General features: G+C 35.1%; 5 protein-coding genes and 1 non-coding gene across 18 annotated transcripts; 2 read left to right on the top strand and 4 right to left on the bottom strand.

Annotated features, from left to right (window-relative positions):
• The first annotated feature begins 241 nt into the window (after positions 1 to 241).
• LOC123215003 lies at positions 242 to 5308 on the top strand. 9 transcript variants are annotated; one of them, XM_044635030.1, is made up of 11 exons: positions 242 to 394; positions 507 to 892; positions 1099 to 1257; positions 1700 to 1738; positions 2724 to 2819; positions 3208 to 3300; positions 3558 to 3701; positions 3868 to 3975; positions 4676 to 4727; positions 4816 to 4881; positions 4959 to 5308. In XM_044635030.1, exons 2-10 carry the CDS (start codon positions 542 to 544, stop codon positions 4842 to 4844), a joined length of 1071 nt encoding a protein of 356 aa, XP_044490965.1. In that variant the 5' UTR covers positions 242 to 394; positions 507 to 541; the 3' UTR covers positions 4845 to 4881; positions 4959 to 5308. The 9 variants fall into 9 exon arrangements, 7 of the variants coding, with proteins under 7 accessions (XP_044490965.1, XP_044490972.1, XP_044490966.1 ...); XR_006501930.1 differs by having other exon boundaries at positions 3558 to 3651; XR_006501931.1 differs by having other exon boundaries at positions 3577 to 3701.
• An 806-nt stretch (positions 5309 to 6114) lies between these two features.
• LOC123215182 lies at positions 6115 to 6231 on the bottom strand. The gene has a single exon (XR_006501982.1). It is a non-coding gene; the product is annotated as a U5 spliceosomal RNA (small nuclear RNA).
• Positions 6232 to 6685: 454 nt separating this feature from the next.
• Positions 6686 to 8650, bottom strand: LOC123213253 (protein PLASTID REDOX INSENSITIVE 2, chloroplastic-like). The gene is made up of 3 exons (XM_044632647.1): positions 8317 to 8650; positions 8153 to 8248; positions 6686 to 7240 (listed from the first exon to the last, which is right to left on the bottom strand). The coding sequence occupies exons 1-3, from the start codon at positions 8560 to 8562 to the stop codon at positions 7049 to 7051; spliced, it is 534 nt and encodes a 177-aa protein (XP_044488582.1). The 5' UTR covers positions 8563 to 8650; the 3' UTR covers positions 6686 to 7048.
• Positions 8651 to 9816: 1166 nt separating this feature from the next.
• LOC123213995 (DNA polymerase lambda) lies at positions 9817 to 15713 on the bottom strand. 4 transcript variants are annotated; one of them, XM_044633663.1, is made up of 14 exons: positions 15526 to 15710; positions 15294 to 15431; positions 14815 to 15162; positions 14575 to 14653; positions 14101 to 14231; positions 13952 to 14014; positions 13332 to 13511; positions 13163 to 13216; positions 12548 to 12636; positions 11969 to 12059; positions 11066 to 11146; positions 10604 to 10671; positions 10292 to 10365; positions 9817 to 10194 (listed from the first exon to the last, which is right to left on the bottom strand). In XM_044633663.1, exons 1-14 carry the CDS (start codon positions 15634 to 15636, stop codon positions 10181 to 10183), a joined length of 1521 nt encoding a protein of 506 aa, XP_044489598.1. In that variant the 5' UTR covers positions 15637 to 15710; the 3' UTR covers positions 9817 to 10180. The 4 variants fall into 4 exon arrangements, 3 of the variants coding, with proteins under 3 accessions (XP_044489598.1, XP_044489597.1, XP_044489599.1); XM_044633662.1 differs by having other exon boundaries at positions 10281 to 10365; positions 15526 to 15705; XM_044633664.1 differs by lacking the exon at positions 14815 to 15162 and having other exon boundaries at positions 10281 to 10365; positions 15526 to 15704.
• A 161-nt stretch (positions 15714 to 15874) lies between these two features.
• Positions 15875 to 19916, top strand: LOC123213993 (DEAD-box ATP-dependent RNA helicase 22). Of its 2 annotated transcripts, none has more exons than XM_044633660.1 (8): positions 15875 to 16332; positions 16554 to 16841; positions 17020 to 17133; positions 17214 to 17659; positions 18195 to 18507; positions 19101 to 19253; positions 19419 to 19470; positions 19676 to 19916. In XM_044633660.1, the coding sequence occupies exons 1-8, from the start codon at positions 16000 to 16002 to the stop codon at positions 19726 to 19728; spliced, it is 1752 nt and encodes a 583-aa protein (XP_044489595.1). In that variant the 5' UTR covers positions 15875 to 15999; the 3' UTR covers positions 19729 to 19916. The 2 variants fall into 2 exon arrangements, with proteins under 2 accessions (XP_044489595.1, XP_044489596.1); XM_044633661.1 differs by having other exon boundaries at positions 19679 to 19916.
• Positions 19917 to 23879: 3963 nt separating this feature from the next.
• On the bottom strand, positions 23880 to 26048 carry LOC123213996 (IAA-amino acid hydrolase ILR1-like 2). The gene is made up of 5 exons (XM_044633666.1): positions 25598 to 26048; positions 25123 to 25248; positions 24722 to 25036; positions 24508 to 24636; positions 23880 to 24435 (listed from the first exon to the last, which is right to left on the bottom strand). Exons 1-5 carry the CDS (start codon positions 25973 to 25975, stop codon positions 24049 to 24051), a joined length of 1335 nt encoding a protein of 444 aa, XP_044489601.1. The 5' UTR covers positions 25976 to 26048; the 3' UTR covers positions 23880 to 24048.
• Positions 26049 to 26461: the final 413 nt, after the last annotated feature.

Genomic DNA, 26461 nt, shown 5'->3' on the forward strand with positions numbered 1-26461 from the left:
TTTGAAAATTAAATTTTATTGAGTAAAATATCATTTTTTAAAACTTTGTTTATAGAAAAAATGATTAGTTTTTAGAGTTTTGAGAAAAAAAATATTTAATTTAAATTTATTTTTAATATTATAGATAAAATGATAATTTTACTTTTAAAAATAATAAATTTAACCCTTTAGTATTTTAAATTTTTCTAGTTAAAAAGGATGATATATTACAATATACTTTGAGTGGGTATTAGTCCGTTGGCCTTAAATAAATGAAAAGAAAAAGGAACTGGTGACCCGAACGGCTTAACCCATCAAAACCCTCCTTAAACCCGTTCCAAATTTGCCTCTCTCAGACAGACAAAGCTTTCGCTGAGCGGAAGCACTGCTAGAGCTTCATCGATTGATTCTACTGGTACTTAACTCTACTCTCGACTACCCATCTCTTTGTTTTTTTTCTTTTTTGTACATTGCTTATTGTGGCTCTTTTTTTTTTTTCCTGATAAAAAGCATTTCCTCTCTTCCAGAAATTCAAAAATTATCTGGTGAGAACCGTATTCTGATGAATTGCTTATCGCACGCGACTTCATATTCTAAGGCTGTATTTAGAGGGACTCGTAATTTCATTGTCAGGGGTAGTAGTTTTCGTCATCAAGCTTATTGTCCTCCTACATGTAAAACAAACTTTTGGTATCTGGGTGTTAAATCTATCGATTTAGACTTTCTGCTGAATCGATTTCATGTTAAATGTTACTCTTCTAGTAGGAGCTCTACTGCCAAAACACCTCGATCTCGTAAATTAAATACTCCGGCGATGGAACAAGACAAAGATGAGTTCTTTGTTGTGCGGAAAGGGGATATTGTTGGTGTTTACAAGAGCTTGGCTGAATGTCAGGCCCAAGCTGGATCTTCTGTAATTCTCTCTTCACCCTTATTCACTTTCACTTCTACAAGTTATGTCATCTGTGAATACTTTTTGATTGATCCCTTTCAGCATTTGTATTTTAAATTTGGAATGTGATTATAGAATTACTTTTAGGACTTTTTGATATATAGATGTAACGTGATTTATTTGTTGATTTTTGATGTAATGAACAATAATAGATTGCGCTTTTGTAGATATGTCATCCTCCTGTCAGTGTGTACAAAGGGTACTCTTTGCCTAAGGACACTGAGGAGTACCTCGTCTCTCATGGGCTTAAGAATGCTCTCTACACTATCAGAGCTGCAGATTTGACTGAGGGTCTTTTTGGCTCACTTGCTCCATGTCCTTTTCAAGTAAGATGGCTAATGAGCTCCTTGGTGAAATTTAGAGTTGTTTAATCATTTGACTGGTTCATGTTTTGAGCCAAACAATTATCTTTTTTATTTTATGAATTCATAATCTCTGTTACATGTGTGGTCTGAGCTACTCTAATTTGGGTCCATGGTTAATTGAATTTTAATTTGCTCAGTTTCTAGTGACCTGGTTTGATCATTTTGAGATGTTGGATTGGGCATCATACAATTTGAACCTTTATTTAATTTCACCATTTTGAATTTCAATAAGACAATAAATTCTTTCTTGTATGTTGCTCTTTCACTGTTTATTATAGGCCTGTACATTGATCTGATCTTCATTGTGTCATCTTTGGTCATTTTGCTGTCCTTCTCGTTGTTCTATCCATCCAAAGAAGGCTATTGGCACCAGTGACATAACATTGTTTTATTTTTTTTTCAGGAACCTGCATCCAAAAAGAGATCTCAGGATATGATTAAGGTAAGCTAGGATACATTGTATTCTGAACAGTAGCATCAAGGCTCAAGAGTAGCACAAAATGGTGGTGCATTTTTATAAAAGATGTTCTGTAATTGTTTTGGTTGCAGCTTTGTTATCATCAATTTAAACCAAAGAACTTGTTTTTATTGCTTCCCATGCATATGTTTCTCTCTCTGTCTCTGCCCTGTAAAACACTATATTTTTATACTCCATTAATCACAATGAAGTCCTATGAGAGGGACAGAATCAGTTTTCTTGCTCTTGTAACCTGAACCTCTGCTGTATTTAAATTTTTTTGCCAGCTAGGTTCTAATATAATATTAAATATCTCATTTTGCAAAAGTCTGGCGATTTTATCATGACATATACTAATTTTAATGTAATAAAAGAGAATAAGCTCTAAAATGAATACAAGCTTCTAAACACTGTGACAAAAGGAGGGAATGTAACCATGAAGAAAGAACAAATAAAAAAAAAGGTAATTATGGAAATTGCATGAAATGTTCTTTTGTAATAACCACAGTTAATAAATACAGTCCTTAATGATGAGGATTTCTCTGCCAACCTGATTAACTTCATGACAAAATTTTAGAAAAAATCATAGGTAATTAGACTGTTGGGTAAGTGGCAGATTGCTTCTAAGATTAATTTAATGCATTCAGTTCTATCTTGCACTGAAATTGTAAATTTTGATGTGAATCTTGTCCTAAGTTGCTCATGAGGTGTGATGTGAGCCATTTGGTAATATTATTGGTTTGCACATAATGTTTCAAGGATCGATTACTGCAAGCTTTTTCTGTCTTCAAGTTTTGAGATCATCACTTATGCAAAATGCTAAAAACATAGGACCATATCTAAAATACCCCTCACCGGATCCTGCTTTGGCAGGAACAATTATAAGCTCCCATTTCATGCTTACAAGATATGTGATATGTGAACTTTAGTTTCTCTGTATTTTATTTATATCATTGTTAATCCTGTGCAGGAAACACCCGGTTCAACATCCGTTTCAATTGATCCCTTGGAAAAACATGTCAAGTTGGACTATGATGTTGAGACCCGAGCAGCATCCTCTGATTTTGTATGTAATCTTTAAATTCCTAGTAAAGAAAAAAGTATGCATGTGCTGGGTGACCTTATTGCTACCCCATATGTGGATGCAACTGTGCTCTCCCAAATACTTGTGCAGGTCTAACCATCCCCATGGTATGGAACAAAGACAGCAAAAAAACTGGAAAAACCAGGAGAATCCTTTACTATTTTATTCCGAGTTAATGGTTGAATTATGTTGGCACCTCACTGGAGGGCTCTTCTCCCCAGTATTTTATCTGAAAGTTTGTAGTTGATGTTAAAAAAATCTCGATTGTTATATTGGGATCTGATGACATATGTTGTTTTATCTTTGTGCCCTTGAATATGGATGGCCCTGAGTCAAAATATGATCCATGTAATTATGTATATGTGTGCAGCACTCTTGCATTATTGAATTTGATGGGGCATCAAAGGGCAATCCTGGACCAGCTGGTGCAGCAGCTGTGCTGCAAACCAATGATGGAAGTTTGGTAAACATTTTACTATCCTGGATATGTTATTTCTGCATAGACCTGAGATAGGCCAATCACTATAGAAAAAGTAATAAATCAAAAAAGACCTGACAAGAGAACCCAATCAAATTAACAAAAGCCATCTAGCTAAAATATTGAAGCTTCCCAATTATGATGAATAAAGAAAGAAGATGCTTCCTTAGACTTTGAGACACGCCCTTAAAAAGGCCCAAGAACTTGTACCTTTTGTCTGTCTAATTCCCTTTTCTGAACAGATCTGTAAATTGCGTGAAGGTGCGGGCATTTCAACTAATAATGTTGCTGAATATCGAGCCTTGATTTTGGGGATGAAGTATGCTCTTCAAAAAGGTTATACAAACATACAAGTCCGAGGAGACTCTAAGCTTGTCTGTATGCAGGTTCACTGTTGTTGATGCTTTCTATTATATGTTTGATGTTTTGTTTTATTTGGACTGTATGCATTAGATTTTTAGTTATGAGATTTACCCTCATCTCTGATTATAATCCTATTTTAGTCTTTTTCTCCTAAATTTCCTGATGCAGGTTGTTTGCTTCTTGGTGCAGGTTTCGGGTTCATGGAAGGCCAGAAACCAGAACATGTCTGATCTGTGTGCGGAGGCAAAGAAACTGAAGGATAGATTTCTTTCATTCAAGATAACTCATGTTCCAAGGGTAAGTGTGGTCTATTCTGCTTCTTGTTTGTGCTCTATCTTACTGCTTCATTTGTTTAATTTTGTGTCATTGTTCGGTTATGTGTAATGGCAAGGAGTTAGAACTCCTGTGTACTAATCTCATCATGTATAGACAGCAAAAGATGGAGTTTTGAACTTTGATTGCCATTTATCCTTCAATGCTATTATTAAGGACAGGAAAGGCATAATCCATCATATATATTTAACTTTTGTGTACACTGCTTTAATGCATACGACATATCCACCAGGTGTAGCATAGGAAAATTTCTAGCCATAAACTCAGTAATGGAATATCTGAAGTATTCAATTAATTTACGGTTCCCCTAAATGGAATACCTTGATGTTCAGCAGCTTATTACTAATATGGCTAGTTATTAGTTTAATGTGACATTATTGGCTGAGCTTGGGTGCTTTCTGTATCATTGAAGCTTGTATTACTGAAAAGACCCCATCTATGCAGATACCCTGTCTCCCAAAGCTATGATTTTGACTTTTCTTATCACTGCTGTCCAATTTGTTTTTCTTCATTTTGTGCTTCCTAAGCGTGAACTTTATCATAGGGTATCCTTGTGAATGGTGCTTTCATATTGAGGAGTATATATTAATTTACTCAGTTTTTGCATAATATCGCTGCATCTTTCTTTAACAAGATTACGCAATTTTTTTTATTCATTTTAAAGGGCCTGAACTCTGAGGCTGATGCTCAAGCAAACTTGGCTGTTCATCTTGGTGGTGAGGCTTGCATGATTTATTTAAACTTTCTGCAGTTAGATCGGTTCAGTAATTTCATTGATTCTTATTCAGTTGTGTGCTGTTGCAGATGGTGAAGTTGCAGAGGTTTTTGAGTAATAGTTTATCTGGTGGTGGACTGTTGAGAGTGATTAAGGTTTTTCTTTTTATATTTTAGCCAAAATAAACGTACAACATATTGCTCTTTGGGCTAAAATTTGGTTTTTTTTGTAGGTGACCTCATATGATTGAAAAAATTAAAGCAGAAGGTGTCATTGCTATCATGAAATTAATGAATATGGTATTGAGAGAGAGTGGCATCGTTCAATCATCTTTTGATTTTGCAGAAGACTTGAAAATGGAGGCCTTGGCTTGCACCAATACCAACTGAATTGATCATTAACTCAACTTGGGGAACACAAAAGAATAAAAACTTAGTATTTGTACTTTGACATTCTTAGTAATATTATTATCACCACAAATGCTATAATCTTATTGCAGGCATGTATCACTGAGTTGATTTTGATTATAATTTGTTATGGCATTATAGACTTTTAATTCATAATAACAATTATTTGTTTCCATTTTTCAGCTCAAGTGATTCTTATCTAGAGGGTCTCTCTTTTTATTGGTATCCTTCTAAACGTGAACCGACTTGGGCACCACACCAAATCGACACACTCTATTTCTCAATGACATGAATCGCCTAATTTAAGCGAATATGTTATTAAGGCCCTCAGAACATGACTCTACAATTCTCTTCTCCCTGGAGACATCATATATATGGCTCGTTTTACTTCTTGCTCTTGCATCATCACCAACCCACGTCGTTCTGGAGCAACCGCCGATGTTAGTGGGGCTGCTGATCTCCCCTTCACTCCTCCACCAAGTTCTTCCACTGTGACGCCGCTGACTGACCCCACTCTGTTGCAGCCACGTGGCTTTATTTATGAATGCGTTTGCCATAGAGATCTTTTATTTGTTTTTCTTTTTTTGATCCAAATTATAATTAGTAATCGTCATTTTTAGTTGACTTGTCATATTCAGTTTTGAGGGTTTACATTGTAATCGTAGTATTTAAATGCTGAGCTCCTTTGAGCTCATTGTTCTAGAGGATCAGTATTCTATTCGGCATAATTCCTCTTGCTTCAATGGAGAAAGAACGTAGATAAACAATGAGTGAGTGATTTTCACTGTCTAGGGCTAGTAAATGTCAAGTTTTCTATAACTTGTGTGCTGGTCTATATTAACACATTTTACGACACTAAGAGCAGTTAGACAAATGTTCTGCAGTTCACAAAATCATTACAAGAAACATCGCCTAAGAAGGTTTAAATTTCTATCACTCCCTTTAGTGTACTGTTAAGAATAATTAAACTGAACTGTAGGGATTTCCCGGTGAAAGGAAACCCTCCAAAAATTAGCGTATGCCGCTGTTTGCGGCGAGCACACGGTATTCTTTAGTAAAAGGCGAAAGAATAGTTCGCTCTGTGCTCACCGCGGGGCTGCGTGATTGTCAAACTGGCTCAAGCGTCATTTTATAATATCTGTGTGAGTGTTTTGTTTTCTCTGTAATCGATGTGGGACAGGTGTATGAATGTTTCGCAGGGCTATCCCTGGGTGATATGGCTCCAGTTTTTTGCGGTTCCCTTTGCTTGTAACACGGTGGTTGCCAGAGTCCTCTACAACTTTTTAACCAGCTTAGTAGTAAACTTCTCCATTTCATAACTCTGAAATAATTCGCTATCTACGCCTTTCAACATTAGTTTTACAATCAAAGTTCATCCAACAAAATAGAATTGAACTTACCTTTCTTTTATTTTTCTGCTTCAATAAATTTCTCAGGTGAAGTTTTCTTTTTTGTACTTTTACCAAGCGGAGCCGTATCAGCCGATGTAAAAATAAACAAGCGGTTTGTTCGAATAAGAAAATTGAGGTTTTGAGTCATACATTGGTTTGGCTTTAACTGGTAAATCAGTAAATGAAACTTGGATTATTGGAGAGGCATAAAACTTCCTCACATCTAACGATACAGTAATGAAAGATTGACGATTCAAAAGCACAGTATGACCCTAAAAATGACAGAATACAGCCATTGAATAGGTTCTTTCGTTGAAGACCTTACACATGATTATCATCGTACAGCTCTATAACCCCTTGTAAACTCAATGTTTTAGAAAAAAGGCCTTTACTTCATATTTTCCTTCTCATCCTTACAAATTATAATGACTCATCCGTTCTACAGGAATGCACATGGAGCTCTCATAACCTACTTAAATAAAGCTAGATAATTTCTTGAACAAAAAGCAAGGGGAGGATTTACTCTATTTGCTATCACCAATCCATTCCTTCCAGTCCTTGTCAACATGATCCGTAGCCCATTTAACCGCAGCACGTGCTGCTTGTGGCCCCCCAGGCAACCCTCGTTCATTTATAGTGTCAGCCATGTCAATGAAAGGAATGACCAAGAGTGTTCCAGGACCACCATACTCCGTGTGTAAGAAAGTGCTGAATATCTATAAAGAATTATCAAAGGTGACATAGTCAAATATCTGTTAATTCATCCACACAAAAATGAAATCAAGAAAACATCAATAATGGGGCTATTACTTGTTTATATGTCCACCGCAGTGAAATAAAGAAAACATTAGTAATCAGGCTATTACTTGTTTATTAAATAGAGGCATCTTATTAAGAGATTAAACTATATTAAGTAAACAAAGCATTACTATTTCAACAGAGAATCCAGAAGTCCCTGTATAAATAGAAGTAGCAGCTTGGCAAATGCAATTTCAGACAGACAATACTTTTCCAAACGAAAGTATTGTAGAAAACTATTCACAATTTACTACCATTCTCATCCTCTTTTGAAAGAACACTTGTTATTCTTACACTACTTCAATGATTTCAATAAAAGCAACCATGCTCGATGGTTGAAAAGGAGCTCCAACCTCAACTTTAATCTGCACCTATGTTTAGGGTGCCCTTACAGCAGGCTTTGGTGACGTGCTTCTAAAGCAGTTCCAGCCTTTTAATTATTCACAGAATCATGTAAAATAATTCTTCTTATTATTGTTCTTCTTTCCTTTTTGTTTGAAAATACCATACCTGTAGATTGTGTAGTACCAGATTACAACTTTCAGGCTCTACAGTAGTGAGCTATAGCTTTTACAATTTAAAGTGAAATTTGATGAGGCATCTAAGTATTTCAATTTTCCTACATCTAATCTGCCCCATTTGACAAACAAAAAGCCTGACCTGATGCATCAGATGTGCAGAATATGCTCCAAACTTAGGAGAACAAATTAAAAATTACAAAAACGACTATGAGGCCCTAGACAACATTTAGTTAACCAACAATTATCTATTTATAGATAAATTAAAATCCTAGAAAAGCATCACATTAAATGAATAGAAGAAGACCTCACCTCAGTGCAGATTCCTACGACTTCTTCAAGTGAATCTCCAAAGATTTCTTTCTTCGCAAGCTTATTGAGCAGATGGGTATTAAACTTGTCGGTTTCCTAAACCCAAAAATATGTTAGTTCACCCGCAACAGACATTTAGAAAGAAAATGCATCAAGGAACTTACAGCATCAGCAAATTCAGGAATTGGGTCGGGAAATTTGTACTCAGCATATCTGCAAATGTGTTTTTGGAAAGAGAAAGAGAAAGAGAGGGGAAAAGATGATGGTTGTGTTTTGGAAATTAAAGTTGAAGGGCAAGTAAAGGGAGCAGTGAGTTTGATGCCACCAAGCGAAAAAGAAGAATGAGAAGAGTGAAAGAGAGAAGATGGGTTCAGTGCTGAAGAGAGGAGAGCTCTGCTCCAAGTGGCCATTTCTGTCTCTGCTGTCTCGCACGCACCTTATCCGTGGCTGGTGGAAGAATTTTTTTAGGTCATTTTAAAACCCCCGCTCAGGGTTTTACCTCTTACAGGATCTAATTTTGTCTACTGTTAAATAATATATTTGTAAGTAAACTTTTATATTTATTTTAAAGAAGCGTATTTATAAATTTCATACATTAAGGGAAATTCTACAATTTTATATATCTATATTACAAAATTGATCAATTATATGGCTAAAATTTAAATTTAATTATAAAATGTCCTCACCCGCTTTGATAAAAACCCTTGCAATCAACTTGTAAAACTTAAAAACCCTCGATTAATGGATAAATGACTTCATATTAATTATAAAGAAACAATGTCTAAAAAATATTAATAGTAGAAAGTTTATTAACATTATGAATGGTAATAACGTTGATTGTTTTATAAGTTTTTTTTAGTAATTGAGATAAATCATTATTGTCTATATAATAACTCTTTTGAAATTGAAAAACGTAAATTTTAAAATTATCACAAGTGATATTTCTCGAACTTAATCAAGAAAGAGCACATCACAATATCTTTAGCTCAAAAGCCCACAACCCTCCTAAATCTATCATGCCGCCTTCTAATTCTATAGCATTTTCATCATCCTCTCATGGGCAAGCTCAGTCTGATCCAACCTTCCCCATCAGCAAGCTCAGTCTCTCCCTAAAGCATCTCCTTCTTCCCAAAAGCCTCCTCCATCCTCTAAGCCAACTCTCTCCCCACTCCCAATTCATTCAACAAATCAGCCACGTCAAGCCAATTTACATCATTTCCAAGGACAAGAAAGACATTGTGTCTGACGTTCTGAAGGAAGCCATTTTTGTCTCCAACAACCTACAAGGATTACTTCACCAAGGATTTCTACATTGAGGTGATAAACAAACAACAGTACTCCGTATTTGCTGTTTTAGACTAATCATTTTATCTGTGTCTCATATTATCATAGTTTTAGACTTTCACCCACTTTGCCTTCAATTGTTCACAAGTGGAGCAAGTATAAGTTGTTCGGTGTGGCACTGAAGTTGCACAAAGCAGTAATGTAACAAGTCATCCAAGAGGAGAACTTGAAAGGGATAGACGAGAAACAACATGAAATCTTTGCAGCCTTTGAGACTGATTCTAGACGTCCATTTCTTTTGGTCGATTGGTTCAATGACACAGCAACTGACGTAGTTATTTTGTAATACCATTCCAGATTTGCAACTACTAAATTCAAGATTTACCACAGAAATTTAGTATTATTCACTTGAAATTCAGACATAATTCAAACCAGTTTAAAAATTCATACAAAGCATTCAAGAACAGGGTAGAATAACGTCTAAGACTAAAAAGGCAAAGTCAGAAACATTGGGAAAATTGCATCAAAAAATCACCAACTCTGCTAGTTCCATGGCTGTAAGAGCAAAATGGAGTCTATAGACAGAGTCCTATGTACAGCCCTCTCTTGATGTGTATATATGTACGATGTACAACATGATCTTATAAACTATACACACCTCATAAATTTCTTTCGTTTGGTTCAAGCCAAGGAAACCCCAGGAAATCAAACACCTCTTTCTCAGTCTCCAATTTCAAACTTGCACTAGCCCTTGCACCCTGAAATAAATTTCACACAGTTGACCTCTAATAACCTGTTCGAAGAACTTTTAGCTACGGGGAAAGACGCTGACCCAACTACATACATGTTTACCACCTGAGCCACGAGTAGCTGGAAAAAGACCAGTATCATCAAGTCGGTATCCTTTGGATTCGGCAAGCAATCTCAACCTGCACTTACATAACAATGCTATGGCCCATCAAGGAAAACAAAACAAAAAATATTCAAAAACCATCAACTGCAATCTAGACATAGGCTCTACCAGGTTTACAAAGATTCTGTGTTCTGGTTCAATTATCATACATGAATTCAAAAACATATCCAAGCTAGGAACAGAGCTCCCACACATCATTGCCAGATAAAAGCTCAGATAGTTTATACTAAGCAAATCAAGTGATTTGAACATACCTCCTATTCAGTACATCATTTCCAGTCCATGCTATTAGTCCAAATGCATATATGTCCCTTGGATATACCTAGAACACAACAAAGATTTAAAATGTTTCGTAATGAATTATATGAATACCTGAAACTTTTAACCAAAAAAATACTTGCAATGGATTAATGGTGGCTTTGATAATTATCTCAACAACAAATGACTAAACAAATCAGCCCAGAGAGATTTAATTTTGTATTAACAACAATTACAAAGCAAGGGAAACTTTTTCCATCACAGGTGGGTTGTGGAACATTAGAGCAACCTCAGCCAAACAAAAGGAAGCCCACCGGGAAGGTTCAGAGTCCACATTACTACATTCAAATAAAAAGAAAGAACAACTGACTAAGTAACCGTGTCTCTATTCTAACTTTTTTCCCTGAAACTCTGTCATAGCACTTGTTTCAGTTACAATCAATAAACTATTAAGGTACCTTGAAATCTATGCGGTGTCGTAGCTCTCGTCTGGGATATGTGCAAAGACCAAAGTAAGTGTCAACACCTGAATCTGCACCCTGAAAAGTCAATGGTGAAAAGCATCTGATTGCATGAATTAAATGCATGGAGACACATTATACGTGCATACATAAAAAACATATTACCAAAGGTACAGCTAATACGTCATAGGCTATATGATAATGAAATCCAAAATAGTTTCTTTCTTCATAGTTAGACAAAACATTATATATAACTGTTATCAAACTAAGTTATCAGCTCATTATGAAATGGCCAACTATATGTTAAGAATCCCCCCTGTCCCAGGTTCTATCACCCCACCAAAGCATGAAAGAGAACATTTTCAAATCTGAGAATTAAAAATACAAAAACTTTTTCTTTTCAGATACACTAGCCTTTTGAATTTCGAATAATTAAAAGACTAAGCAACCCTTGATAGATTAATTCAAGAATAAATCCTTCAATGCACAGCTGGCTTTCATTAAGGAGGGAGAACACTTCTAAACAAAGATGCTAGCTTCTAGTTACTAAATGGAGAACCAAGCATTTAGAGATACGTTTAATTAATAGTTTCAACATGGCCACCACAAGATCATTGGATAAGTCCAACAATTTGCAGGGTTCCAACTTGGATAAATCAACAAGTCAATGCACAAATAAGTTATTCATTTGATAAAAGAAGTAATTTACTCAGAAACCTCTGAATATGCCATCAAAATAGGATAATCTATGAAAGAAAAAGGTATGTGTAACAATTGTTAGGGTAGTTTTTCCCGGACCATCTATTACTTATCATCTCCTTCCTTCATCTGTAATGATAACAAACCTGATAATGTAAAACTCAAACAAAGAAATAATAAAATGAACAAAGATCATATTACCTCCTCACTGTGAGTAGTGAAGACCAAATCCTCTCTCAAGAACTTCATATCTTTTAACTGCTTCACATATCTTGACAAAAATCCCTTATGACTAGAAGTATGGAGAAAATTAGCCCAGCATTCAAAAACAATATCATAAGTGACTAGACAAGACAGAACTTATAAAAGAAGATTATGTCAACTGCTGTACATAAGGGAATATTGACATCTTGATTGACTGAAGAACCAACAGTAGAAACTAGTACTCTATGGCAAAAGTAATTTGCAATTTTCCAGACTTCAAAAGATGGGCTCTCAGATAACCTTTTCCGGAACAACAGAAAGATTGTGCGCAAAATAGCAGACTTCCAAACAAATTCTAACCTCTTTGAGTTTAGTGGTAGAGGATCTGAAGCAAAAGATAGAAGATACAAATCTTAACTCTTAATTCTCTTCAACTAAATAAGCTTATGAATATTTTTACCACTTTCTGTCAGTCGCTATATCACAGATGTATTCAGAACAGAAGCAATAAGTGGGGCACAACAGCCTTATCTCTTTTCTAATCAAGACACAGACATGGATACATGGATATAATACCTTTTTCTATCAGGATGTGTAATTACAATATCAAGATCTCCACAGGAAGCCTTTCCACGTCTATATGATCCCCCACATAAAATTACAACCTTTAAGACAGATATCACAACATTAGTAGTGTTCAAAATTCAGATAAGAATATTCATGTTTACACTCCAATTATAAGAAGGATTATGCCTCAAAATTTAAAAGTACATGCCTTACGGTGCTTTGGTCAAATATATTACAACCTTATCTACATGCAACCAGGTAACAACAAAAAAAAGAAGGTTAGGAGTTTTCTGGGTATCAAAAATTAAAATTAAGTGTTGCAATCTCAACTCCAAATATGCAAACAACAAATAAATCAGATCTCTTCAGCTTAACCAATCAATAACCAAATATTTTTTCTGAGTTTTATGCTAATATACAGCCATATCTTATTGAGCAGAAGCTAACTATCCAAGTTAGAATAACTCAATCTAGAAAATTCAGATTAGAAAAAAAAACTGTGATGTCATGAATCTATAAAATGGCAATGATTAACTACAGGAATAGTCACAGACAGAAGAATATCCACACTGTCAATCAAGGTTCAGATTTACTCATACTAAGTCCAATACTTATGGTGCTCACCCCAGGCAAAATATCTTCCCCCACTTTTTGCAGAAGAAGTTCCATCTCTTGAACCTAAGCAATCATAGACAACAGCAAGTAATTCTGAGGTCTGAAATATCCAAACAAAAACAATAAAATAAACAGAATAGTGGAAGAACAAGGTCCACGAAGAAGCACAATATCAAACCTCATGGCGTGGAATCCTTGTCTTGATATCATCAAAATATTTCAGCCCTAGTTTTTGTGAATGTGTTAATGAATCCTCATTCTTCAAATCATCTAGTGAACGGTGTCCTTTATCATATAATTTCAGTGCAGTGGCTGGACCAATACCCCAAACTTCCCCAAACAAACTGATCGTCCTCACCTGGAAATTGACAACATTTTAGCTAATCCACGAAATTTTCTGGTTGATAAACAGTCACTGAAGTCTTCACTTGTAGCACTAAATTAAAAAATTAAAAACACTGCAAGCAATCAGTAAAGCATTCTATTCTCCACTGACAGATCAATATAAAACAAAACAGCCACTCCTATCCTTCACATTTGTAATTTCAGTTTCAAATCAAAGGTGTCATAAAGCAAAAGGAAAGTCTGGAAGGAGGAAAAGAAATGACACTTGGGCTTTAGAAATTCAATTTTTAGCAAACCAAAGCAGCAGCTAACAAAGAAAATTCTATACAAAAAGGCTTCTCATTCAATTGAAACAGATGTTATGAGAATAGATAAGAAGAGTATAAAGAGAATCAGTCCATTATGTATTAAATGATTGTGGATCACTATGTTAGTGGAGAACCTTTGCATTACCTTTTCATCTGTCTCAAAGTGCTCCAACTTTGATAGTTTCCCAGTAGTAACAATCTCCTGAATCTGCATTAAAAAAGAGTTGATTAGTCAGCCAATCAAGGCAAGGAATGATGAACATTGGACCTTTAAAATAACGTATGCTTGCTTACATGATCCTGCATTGACTTCCCAATTCCTGGCAGACCTTTGACCTGATCTGTACTCTCTATTTTAAATGGCAACTTCTCAATAACTGCGACAGCCTTATGATAGCTAAATGACCTTCTATTATCACCCAATGCTTCTCATAGAAGAGTAAACCCACAACATCAAGACTTTTGCAAAAGCAATAACAAGAACAAAAGCTGTTTTGCGACAATGTATATAGTCATTCTCTAGTTAGAACATCTTGATATAAATTTGGTCAGGAGCATATACATATTCACTGTTGGATTAAATACATTGGACTAAAATGAGATTTTGCAATCCAAATTGAATGGTGTATATGCATGGTCCTGATAAAATTATACCAGCACATCCTAACTAGAGAATTATAACATATATGTATGTATGTATGTATATATACATTAATGTATGTATAAATGTATCTATGTATGTATTCACGGCAAAATAGCAAGTCTCACCTCTATATATGTTGATAAGTTTTCCAAATATCTCAGTAATATTTTTGTTTAAATCAGGAGGACTGTACAGCAAGGATGGCTGCAAAAAGATTAACTTTATTGGCAAGAATAAAAGCATTTTACTTTATTGTAATATGTCCAGAATAATATACTAAATGAAGAAATTTTCAAAGCATATAAAGCAGAAATAGCACAAATTCTCCCATAAATTACTCTTCACTATCAATCACTAAATCTTACATCCTGATTATGGCTTTTGGTGGAATCAGGACTGCTATTTGCTGCACTTGGATTGTGAGACAAACTATCAGAACTTGTGGAACTATTTGGTGTCTCGTGGGGAGCATTAATTTCCACATCTCCCCAGCTTTCTGCTTTGAAGATCTCCACATCGTCACTAGAAAATTTTATTTTTTTGAGAAGTGATGGTTCATTATCACCAGTAGCATTTCCACTCTCTTGTTTATGATCCGAAGACTTGTCTGCCATATTATCTGCTTCCGAATCCAATTTTAAAATGTATAGATCCTCATGGACTTTTTTCCCTAATCTCAAGCTGTCCTCAAGCCATTGATAATGTATAACTCTCTGTAAACCATCCTCAATTTGTTATTAAGCCTTTTGCCGTGAAAACAAGTATACTTGAATTACATGATACAAGAACGTTAAACAAAATGCTTACGACATAAAAACATGGAGAATTAAGAAATGGAACTGACTCCTTTAAAGCGAGCTAAGCTTTCTCTATCAATTTGTTGAAGAAGAGCTTCTAAATCCATAGCAAAAACATGAGTAACTTTCTTTGATAGACGCTCCTCAATAGTAGCTCCCATTTGCACCAGCTTCTGTTTCCATATCTTAATCACCAAAACACACAACTCAATCAAGTAATAAATAGATAATTTAGCATAAGCGCTACACTGATTACACGTTTACAAACGAGTATTAAACCTGCAATCGACGACTCTGAACTCTGTTTTCGACTAGGAAAACGGACATTCCGTTGAAGATTCCGTTGGGGTCGATAGACGGAGTTCTGTTTTTGGTTGCCTTTGGCGCCATTGAGTTCCTTCTCCTTCTTCGACACGGAGCCAGAGCTTTGTATAACCGAAAGAGCCTATGTTAAGGTACATTCGTAGTACTGAAGATTTGAAAGAATCAACTCTAAAAGGGACAGAATATTGACACGTGTAAATTCGTAATCACAGATGATGATCCAAGGGTTTAACGAGCCTAGTAAATTACAGAATGCACACCTCTTGCTTGCGTGACCTTTTGTTAACTATGCAGAAAACGACATGTCGTTTGCACAATGGATAAACTGCACTAGAATTAACGGGCAAGGGTTTAGGGTTAAACCCTGAAGCCCATCATCCTCTCCCAGCAAATCATCTTCAGCAAGGCAGTTAATCCAAACACAAAGAAATGCTTCTCTACCGTACCTCTTCAATCCTGCATTTTTATCGATTATCATCACCTTCTAAACTCCTATCTAAGTTTAAAACCTCCAGTTCATTTTTCTCCAGTTCCGTACCATCCTCTTCTTATCCACTTGGCGTCCACTTTATTTTTCTCAACAAATCAGGCGGCAGACATTTTAAGGGATTCTCTACCGTTGCCACCGCTGTAGCGGACAAAAAGGGATCAAGCAGCACTTTTTTCGCCGACGACGCTGTTTCCTGGAAGTCTCTAGGTTTATCAGACCGCCTCTCGCGTGCTGTTGAAAATTCTGGGTTCGGTAGACCATCTATTGTTCAGGTTCACTCACTTTCATCTCTATTGTATATACTTTTATGCGTGCAAATTTATTAAATTGTTAATTATATCATTCGTTGAGTGTGTATGTGTTGCTATTCACCAGCACAAGCAATCTTCACCGCTTGTTTTATTCTTTTTCCTCTGAAAGTTTCATTCATAGTTCAAGTCATTTCAAAAGATTATGCGATGGTTGATGTTAACATTTTGCATTTGCATTTTAGGCTGCTTCCATAGCTCCTATTCTATCAGGAAAAGATGTGGTGATTGCTGCAGAGACTGGTAGTGGTAAAACACATAGCTACTTGGTTCCTCTAATCGATAAACTATGTGCCGTACTGGATGGTTCCAAGAATACCAATTCTGATGAAGGATTGGCTCCTTCCCATGGACTTTCTCTTGTTCTTTGCCCAAATGTGTTGCTATGCGAACAAGTTGTTCAAATGGCTAATGGTCTTTCCGGAGATGATGGTGAACCACTTCTAAAAGTTGCAGCTATCTGTGGGCGACAGGTACTGGATGCTCTAATTGTTTTTGATGTTTGATAGTATTTGTGCATTTGTGTCCCTTGTTTGTGTTGTTGCAAGGTTGTTTTGTAATTTCTTGAGATGTATTCTGAATATCACAAAGGATTCAGTTGTTTTTGTACTTTTAGAATGTGAAACTCAGAAGCAAGAACTTTAACTGCAGGGATGGCCAGTTGATAAACCAGATATTATTGTTTCAACACCTGCTGCTCTCTTGAATAATATAGACCCAAAAAGACATCGTCGCTTGGATTTTATCCGTGGCATGAAATATGTGGTATATAATCTTTCTTGCTTCAGTGTCATTCATTTAAATTACAAAGCTTTAATTGATTTGCTGTTAACAATACCTGGCAGGTATTTGATGAAGCTGATATGCTTTTGAATGGAAGCTTCCAGAATCAAGTTATCCGTCTCATAAACATGCTACGTTTTGATGAAAAGCAATTATCTCACATGAATAAATCTGGGGCAGAGAAGCTAATGGGAATAAGTAATGATTCTTTGTCAAACTCTGGCTTGGAAGATGAACACTATATCCAAAACACTGATATTGTAGAGAGGGAGGAAAATTCTGAGAGTGATGTTGATGTTGAAGACTTAACTGAGGAAACTAAATCTGGGTCTATTCAGAATAAAGACTGGAGGAGAGTAAGAAAAAGTTATGAGCGCAGTAAGCAGTATATTTTTGTTGCAGCAACCCTTCCAGTTAATGGAAAGAAAACTGCTGGAGCAGTGTTGAAACAGATGTTCCCAGATGCCATTTGGGTCAGTGGAAACTACCTCCATTGTCACAACCCCAGGTGCCACATTCAACCATGATCATTGGTTGTTTATGATGGATTATTTGTCTTCTTGCCAGATTTTTTTTTTCTATCAAGAAAATTTTTTTCCATTTAAAGAAAAATATTCAAATGCATAATCGTACCCCAATTCACTTGTTACACATCTTTATGCATTATTAAATTCTTTGGCATTAGTATAATGGTCTGACATTTGTAAGATTATCTTGCCGAGTCATAATCAAAATTTAACTTTGTTTTGTTCTTGAACACAAATTTGTGTAGCCTCTGTACACTTAGCCAAAATAGATGCCTCAGATGATTTATGCTACATTACTGTTCTTGTTTCTCCATCAGACCATGTACTGGACATTTATAATCTGATCACAGATTTATTTCACAATTTATCTGCTTGTTACATAGTCTTCAAATGGCATATTGTACACTTGGTTGAATGGTTATCAACCTTATATAATAACATCATGATTTGCATTTCCTTTATGAAGGTGTGAAGATCAGGTTTTGTTGGTAATCTGTTGTTTCTTTTCCATTTCAGATTGAAGGAAAAGTGGGTTGAAGTTACTGTGGATACACAGGTGGATGCACTCATAAATGCTGTGAAAGAACGCTTTGTTTGTGGCACTGACATAAGTCGAACTATGGTGTTTGCAAATACTGTCGAGGCTGTTGAAGCGGTGGCTAAGATACTAGAAACAGCTGAGATTGAATGTTATCGTTACCATAAGGACCACTCTTTAGAGGAACGCACCAAGAACCTAGTCAATTTTCGGGAGAAAGGTGGAGTATTTGTTTGCACTGATGCTGCTGCACGTGGTATTGACATTCCAAATGTTTCACATGTTATTCAGGTGCTTATCTTCTTATTAAATTGATTGGATGCGGTGAATATTCATGATAAACGGGCAAACATACTACTGATCTGAAAGAAACTGACCTTTGCAATTGATAATCGAGAAAAAAGGAAATAAGTTTAATGAAAGTGCAAATCTAATTTAGGAATGGAGTGAGAAATATGAATAAGATAACCAATTGTCATAGTAAGCTAAAAGCAAAGTTTTCCCAAGATATGAGAGAACTGAAGTTCTTTTGTCATGGGGGAACGGAGAAATAAATGTGGATGCCAAGAATGATAGTCTAGTCTTCTTAGAATCAATGTCTGCTACAATCTATCAAGTCTCCTCTGAAATCTCTAAAGCTTTAATCAAAATAATGCAGAACCTTTAATGCACTTCTTATAATCACGTAAATAGTAAGGTTTTGATGCCCCATTCTGAACAAGGTTCTTTTTACCAATCTTTTTCACTCTTAGGGGGTGTGATCTTTGATAAAGAAACTTTCTTAAGAGTCCTGAACTCTACACTGTCCTTGTTGCTAAACTTCTTTAACCACAAAATCTTTTTTTCAGTGGATCTTTATCTATAATTTGTTGATCTTGTTCCAGGCAGATTTTGCTACTTCTGCAGTAGACTTTTTACATAGGGTTGGTCGCACAGCTCGAGCTGGTCAATATGGGCTTGTCACTAGCCTTTACACTGAATCAAACCGGGATCTTGTTGATGCAATTCGTCTAGCAGGAAAACTGGGTCAGCCCGTGGTAATGTCATTAGAACCTTCTGTTTCCAATCACCTGTCTTGAAGAGAAACTTTTAAATTATATTAAAGAGAAATAATGACTTCTCTAATAGATATAAAATGATTCTGTTTTTATCATAGTAATGCCTTCCTGATTGGTCATTGAATTGTTTTCTTATGGGTACAGGATACGGCATTCAGCAGAAAAAGAAGCTTCCGGAATAAGCTTAAGAAGAGAGGTAAAGCTTTAATCATCTGCCTCACATTTTACTTTCTAAGTCTTAAATCTTAAAAACGTTGTGAAAAGGCAATTTAAATGGATAAAAAAATTTTGTAACCATTAATTGAAACTTTTGTTGTTTTATTGATTCTTTGCATCAAGTGAAGCATTACATATTCATTACCATAATAAATTTGAACTGAGATTGAAATATCATAATTTAGCAGGTTCCAGCAAAGTTAGAGGCACATCAACTGTTGAAATGGTGACAGTTTAAGGAACTTGATGTGTAAAGGTGTATACATCTCATGGGCTATCAAGTTTTTCTATCTTTCAAGTTTTTTTTTTCCCTTTGTAGTAAAATACATGTCAATGAAATTGTTCTTGTTCCATTAAGTTGATACATAATGTACACAAGCTAGAAAGTAAAAGTGCCCAGAGCTCGTTAACATTTTCCTTCTTTTATTTTTGCTGGTGCTCATAAAATTCCACCTTATTTCTGCTTTATAGGAATCCAAAATTTTTATTCTTTTCGACTCTGGTAGTAATTGTGATTAAATAGTCGAATGACAAACCTATCATTCAGATCTGGTTCTGTGGGCATCATACTAAAACAACCGTAGCCGGAAAAATCAAGAATCATTTAACCATTACATAGAAGTGGTTGTTACATATTTTGGTTATAGCTAGGAGTCAAATGAACCATCCTTTTTTCTTTCTCATCTCCGAGACTAGCTCCTTACTGCACAGGACAAAATCCAAAATGAAAGAACAACTTTATTTTGGGTGGGATTACTTCGTTGAAACCAATAAGAATCTGTAGGGGGAATGAATCAGGTTAGGTTGTTGGTAGGCATGTTGAAATGTGCAAGTGAAAACAAAAGTTGATCCTGTGGGTCTGTTAGTAGACTGTTGAAGAAGGGTGTTTTAGTTTTGTAGAAGCTGCTGCAAAGTGCAAGATTACAATTGATGAGTGTATAGTGATTTAGAAGATGCTAGTATGAGTCACAGAGATGATGTTAGTGTGAAATTAGACTAAGAAGTTCTGTGGCTGTTTCATTTGATCGTTAAAAAAAAAATACCATTAGCTATCATGTTCCATATTTAATATATGAATATAATCTTTCTAGTAATATGAAGTACTACTACCTGCCATTCCAATTCTTCAAAAGCATTTCCGAATATCCAATCAGCGTTGCCCAAGTTCTAAAACTGACTGAGTTTCATGGCTGAAGTAGGGCGGGTAACTTTCTGGAAACTTTACAAGAATTGGCAAGTCAGAGAAGTTCAACGGAGGCAACCCGGGTATCAACAACGGTGTATCTTCCGGCTTTACAGGAAGAACCAACAAGCCATGTTATTTGGCATAAAGCTGATAGAAGAAGTGAACATCTAATTCTTAATGTCTTAAGGCCACTTTGAAGCTAAGTTTATGGATGAGATGAATAAAATATTTAATTGATATTATGATTCATAAAAAATGTGATTTTTTTTTTAATCAAAAGAATCCAACAAAAATAGCAAAATGCAAAGCTGCAAGCTACATAAAAAATCCCTCTGCAATAATGCTTAATTTGAAAAAAAAAAAAAAAAAAAAGGTACATATAATTTGTCTATTTGCAATGATAAATTCCACGTCAAATCTACAGAAGGTGTATAATTAAGAAGAACTCTCCATTAAAACAAAAAAAGTAAGGCATACCAAGCCCTACGGCTACCCAAGTCAAACTAAATGTTGTGGAATCTGATATTCGACTACTTGTTTGGTAGATAACCAATGTACAAGAAATTTTAAAGTGAATGTGTTGATTTAATGGGTTATTATGTTTTTATTTGGAAGATAACAAATTAAAATGTCTAGTATATTTACTTAAATATAAGTTTAGATTACAAGAAATTATTTAATATATTTAAAAGAAAATTAAAATGGAAAATCAAGACAAAACTTTACAAGTATGAGAAATAAAAATATTAATTCAGTGGTTACAGAACAAAATGTGTGCCAGTATATAAATCAATGTATCCATTTTATATATTTATTAAGTAGTATTATATGTATAATTTTAAACATAAATAATGATGTATTATTATGTGATTAGATAATTAAAAATTAAAAATAAAATAATATTCAAATATATGATAATATATTATTATTCATATATAAAATTATACATAAAAATTGTACATATAATATTGTTGATCTTTATTTATAAATGGTCAAAGGACTTTTTTCCCCCTAAAGTATAGGGATTTCCTAAGTTTTTCCCCGTTAACTTTGAAAATCTTATTAGTTATATCATTTTTTCCCCTTAAACCATAAAAACTAATAATTTCCCTTCAACCCAAGTTTTCAAAAACAACATTTCCCCCTTTAGGGTTTCCAAACTTTCAAATTGAATTTTCTGATGATGACCAACAATCTCCAGACGACATCTCTTCTTCTCTGGTGTCTCCTCCTTCCGGTTGTGCTCCTTCTCTTCCTCCTCGACGTCATCATCAACAAAGACAACTCGTTTTCGTAGAAACGAAAATGAACCGTCTTCGTATCTGATGAAGAAGTCGTCTTTGTCGACGACTCCAAGGAGGATGAGAAGGAGCACGATCAGAAGGAGGAGAGGCCAGAGAGGAAGAGGTCACCTGAAGATCGTCGATCATTGTTAGAAAATTTAATCTGAAAGTTTGGAAACCCTGAGGGAGAAATATTGTTTTTGAAAACTTAGGTTAGGAAAAATTGTTAGTTTTTAGGGTCTAAGAGGAGAAATAAAATCAAATTTAAGTTTGTTTTTAATATTATAGATAAAATGATGATTTTATCCTCGAAAAAGTTAATTTTAACCGTCTGTAAGTGGGTAAATAAAATTTTCAAAATTAACAAAAAGAAACTTGAGAAATCAACATATTTTGGGTGAGAAATAGTACTTTGTCCTTTATAAAATAATAAATGTAATCACAATAAATTATAAAATTATAAAATAATAAATGTAATCACAATAATTTTAACCGTTGGAGGCTAAAATGGGCCCATGCTTACTGTGCAGGGCTAATTTTGACATTGCAACTATTACAACCATTTCCACGCAAGGATAAATCCGGCTCACTGCAGTTACAAGAAGTCAATGAGTTGAATCTTATAAAGAAATGGAGGGAAGAAGAGGAGAAGGTAAAAAATAAAATTACTGTCTGTCAGGGTGGGTTTTTCATAAGATTTGTAAAAGGAAAATTATGCCCTCCTTGCAAATGATTATCTATAGGGTACTAATTTTCCTAACCAATGGGGTTTTTATACTTCGAAAAATACTTGGGTTTCAACAAATACTTGAAACTTTGACAAAAACTCAATAATCAATTATCACCTTTTATATAAATTTAAAAAAAAATCAAAATAACTTAATTTCAAAGGCCAAATAACTTTATAATTTTTTTGAGTAATATTATGTTTATTTATTTTAAATATATACTAGGTATATATTTACATGTATCATTATCTGATTAAGTGTTATTTTATCTTAAATTCAAAATTATCAAATTATATGATAATATTTATTACCTAAAATAAATAATAAATTTTATTGGATTTTTTTATGTCCTAAATCTTAGATTTTCCCGCACAACAATGTCTTCTGAATTTGTTTCTTGATCTTGTCAAAACAGTGTAATGTCCGAATTAATTTAATTGTAAATTCTTGTTCGGTACCGTGAATATATTAAGCTTGCTTTCTCGTTTTCTAAGTCCGCCAGTACAAAGTGTTGTAAAAAATTTTTGAAGAAGCAGAAATTTTGAACACTAGATATCAACGACCACAACATTTTCTTGCTCTTAACGTACGCATCTCACCACCGTTATAAGTACAGTACCCACCAAGCAATACTATTCATTTTTCCACCATTCATATCTACCATCAAACCTGAAGAAGCAGAAAAATTATAACAAAAATGGCTGCTTGGACAAAAGCAACAACTGTTGCCGCCTGTTTCGTTGTATGGATTTTGGTGGTCTTTGCACAAGATGGATTGGCTATGGACCCAAACATGCCTGGCATGTACATGTCCCCAACTGAGGCCCCAGCCCCGGCGCCGTCGAAGAAATCTCTGGGAAACTTTGCATCACCATCTTTGATGATTGGATTCGTTGCTATTCTTGTCGGATATCTTGGTTTCTAGAGAGTTGTTTTATGTTGTTGAAAAACTTTCTCTTGGCTTCATAGGTTTGTGGTTTAGTTCCTGGTGTCTGTTTTACCAGATATCATGGTTCTAGTGTATGTAATAAGTAACTTTCTCTGTGCACCGCTGCCACCTAATTGTTTGGTTGTTTACAGATAATAAGTAAAATGATTTAGGCTTTGCGTCTTTGAAGCATATAGATGCATGCTCCCATGGCTGCAAAAGCAGAAACAGGCCTCTGTAATGTAAATAACAATGGATTCTCTGTGGTGACCAAACTGTGAAATCTCTCAAAGCAATTTATCAAAATTTGCCTAGTTAACAATAATTGGCTAATTACATAACTAAAGGGCTATACAATTCCATTGGAGGCGTCAAGGAGGGGAGATTGATAGAGTGAATATATAAATATATATATTATTTGTGCTCCAAATAATTAGTAAGAATTGTAATTATTTTTAGTTGAATTTGAAAGATAGGAATGTGCAAATGCTGCATGAATGGCTGATCCAATGGGAAACACATCCTCATCAACAAAAAAGTAAGGGCTGTGTGGAGGATAAATGGCTCCTGCCTCCTCATTCCGGATGCCTAAGAACAGAAAGGATCCTGGTACTTCATTCAAGTAGAAAGCAAAGTCTTCACTCCCTGTGAAACAAGGAGCTACTTCTACTTTTTCTTCTCCTAATAACTCCATTGAAACCCGCCTTACATGTTCATATATCTTTTCATCATTCACCGTTGGGGGAATTGTGGGGTGTTCCCTTCCTTCAAAATCAACCTCCGCAGAGCACCGATGCACAGCTGCCTGCCCCTTGATTACCTGCCAGAAAGAAAATGAACTTAATTTTGAACTCCTATATGCAGAACATTGAATAACTTTACTTTTAGCTACCTCTCCTATCCTTTGCCGAAGTGCTGAGAAGCTCTTTTTGCAGAAAGCTCTAAAAGTTCCGGCTATTGTAGCTGAGTCGGGGATGATATTGAATGCAGTGCCTCCATCAATTATGCTTACAGAAACCACCTAAATTATTTTCCAATACAAGGGGGAAAAGCTCAGAATAATATATGGGGTTGAGAATTACATGATAAGTTAGGATGTCAACTACCTGAGAATCTAAAGGGTCAACTTCTCTTGCAACAATATTTTGCAAGCTAATTACGGATGATGAAACTGCCAAAATAGGATCAATGGAGTGCTGTGGAATTGCAGCATGTCCTCCTTTCCCACTGATTTTGGCTTTAAAGCTTCCACATCCAGCTAGAAATCCTCCAGGGCGAGATGAAACAACACCAGTGGGATACTTATGCACCAAGTGTACACCAAAAATGGCCTCAACATTTTCAAGCACACCTTCTGAAATCATATCTTTTGCACCTGTGCCCCGTTCCTCAGCCGGTTGAAATATGAGAACAACAGTACCCTAAAATCAGAAAGATAAAAATTTTAAGAAATGAGAAGAATAGTATAGCCAGTGATCAACAAATGTTTTGATAATTCCAATTAAACCTTCAGAGTGTGTCGCAGTTCTTGCAGTATTTTTGCAGCACCAAGGAGCATGGTGACATGAGCATCATGAGCACATGCATGCATTTTGCCATCTACTTTGCTCTTGTGCTCCCATTCCACCAGTTCCTGCATTCAGTATATATCAACACTAACCATAATCCTCTTAGCAGAGTGATAGATATCTATAAATTCTTAATTGTTTTAGGCTCCAATTGATTCCTTAAAAGGAGAAATTATTGTCTTATGTCTCCCAAAACATGACATTATGAAGTTGCAAACTTAAAAAACTTCTACTTAAACCACACAAAGCCATCAGATTCGAATAAATCTTCACGAGTTTAAATTAGGATAACTGAGCAGAGCCCCTGTTTCAGTCATTCCATAGAACATGCCATAGAAACACAGAAGAAAGTTCTAAATCGAAGGATTTACAGTAAATCATGGAGAAAACAAAAACAAGCAAAATGAAACAGACCTGAATAGGCAGAGCATCCATATCAGCTCTCAAAGCAACAAACGGAGGAGAACCAGAACCAATCATGGCAACAACGCCGGTCTTCGCCACCGGCCATCTATAAGAAACACCGAGTCGATCGAGTTCACGTCTGATGACTTTACTCGTTTCAAATTCTTCATAAGCAAGTTCCGGATACTCATGAATCTCTCTCCTTATCTTCTTCATCCACTTAACTGTCTTCTCATCATTCGCCAGTTCAAGAATCCGCTCTCGGATTGAAGCATTCTTCCGTGGCGTCGTAAGCTTTTCAAGAGAAGAAAGCTGAAAATTGAAAGAAGAACAAATAGTAACGGAAATGAAGATTAAAAATATGTGTTGCAGAAGAGAAAGCGCCATGGCCAAGTTGTTCAAGTAATGGAATCGAACAGCTTTTATACCCGCTATTTAATAATAATAATGTATTTGGGAAGAAATATACATAATCTTACATATACATATATATATATATATATATATAGTATTATGATTAGTAAATATTTATAATTATATTTTGATATAAATAATATATATTAAGCACGTTTTTTTTCTTTCAATATATTTAGGATGCCTTGTCACGTTTTTAAAGAGTTTCCACTAACAATATAAAATTATTTTTATCATTCTTCATAAAACTCCTTAAATTCACATTATTCACTCATAAAACGACATAATCTCTTCTACAAGAGTGACACCTGCATCACTGCCGAAGCTTGCATCAGCAGATTCAGAAAATCTACAATTCTGGAAACGAAATTTTAAATTACATTGACGAAATTGTGTTGTGAAATTGAATATGAAGAAATAATTGAAAGGTATCCGAGGAAAAATGGAAATAATAATATT

Source organism: Mangifera indica, chromosome 4 (genome assembly GCF_011075055.1).
Source record: "Mangifera indica cultivar Alphonso chromosome 4, CATAS_Mindica_2.1, whole genome shotgun sequence".
Taxonomy (NCBI): Eukaryota; Viridiplantae; Streptophyta; class Magnoliopsida; order Sapindales; family Anacardiaceae; genus Mangifera; species Mangifera indica.

Bases quoted from the DNA above. Each gene is read 5' to 3' on its own strand.
- LOC123215003 (XM_044635030.1), top strand. From the start codon at position 542: ATGAATTGCTTATCGCACGCGACTTCATATTCTAAGGCTGTATTTAGA. The intron at 893-1,098 runs GTAATTCTCTCT...GCGCTTTTGTAG, and splicing joins AGGCCCAAGCTGGATCTTCT to ATATGTCATCCTCCTGTCAG. The intron at 3,702-3,867 runs GTTCACTGTTGT...TTCTTGGTGCAG, and splicing joins CTAAGCTTGTCTGTATGCAG to GTTTCGGGTTCATGGAAGGC.
- LOC123213253 (XM_044632647.1), bottom strand. From the start codon at position 8,562: ATGGCCACTTGGAGCAGAGCTCTCCTCTCTTCAGCACTGAACCCATCT. The intron at 8,249-8,316 runs GTAAGTTCCTTG...TTTTGGGTTTAG, and splicing joins TTCCTGAATTTGCTGATGCT to GAAACCGACAAGTTTAATAC. The intron at 7,241-8,152 runs GTGAGGTCTTCT...AATTCTTTATAG, and splicing joins TCGTAGGAATCTGCACTGAG to ATATTCAGCACTTTCTTACA.
- LOC123213995 (XM_044633662.1), bottom strand. From the start codon at position 15,636: ATGGCGCCAAAGGCAACCAAAAACAGAACTCCGTCTATCGACCCCAAC. The intron at 15,163-15,293 runs GTCAGTTCCATT...GATGGTTTACAG, and splicing joins GCTTAGCTCGCTTTAAAGGA to AGAGTTATACATTATCAATG. The intron at 10,195-10,280 runs GTATGTAGTTGG...AATTTATTTCAG, and splicing joins GTGGCTCAGGTGGTAAACAT to GGTGCAAGGGCTAGTGCAAG.
- LOC123213993 (XM_044633660.1), top strand. From the start codon at position 16,000: ATGCTTCTCTACCGTACCTCTTCAATCCTGCATTTTTATCGATTATCA. The intron at 16,333-16,553 runs GTTCACTCACTT...TTTGCATTTTAG, and splicing joins GTAGACCATCTATTGTTCAG to GCTGCTTCCATAGCTCCTAT. The intron at 16,842-17,019 runs GTACTGGATGCT...CTTTAACTGCAG, and splicing joins CAGCTATCTGTGGGCGACAG to GGATGGCCAGTTGATAAACC.
- LOC123213996 (XM_044633666.1), bottom strand. From the start codon at position 25,975: ATGGCGCTTTCTCTTCTGCAACACATATTTTTAATCTTCATTTCCGTT. The intron at 25,249-25,597 runs GTCTGTTTCATT...TACTGAATGCAG, and splicing joins TGGATGCTCTGCCTATTCAG to GAACTGGTGGAATGGGAGCA. The intron at 24,637-24,721 runs GTAGTTGACATC...AAAATAATTTAG, and splicing joins TTGACCCTTTAGATTCTCAG to GTGGTTTCTGTAAGCATAAT.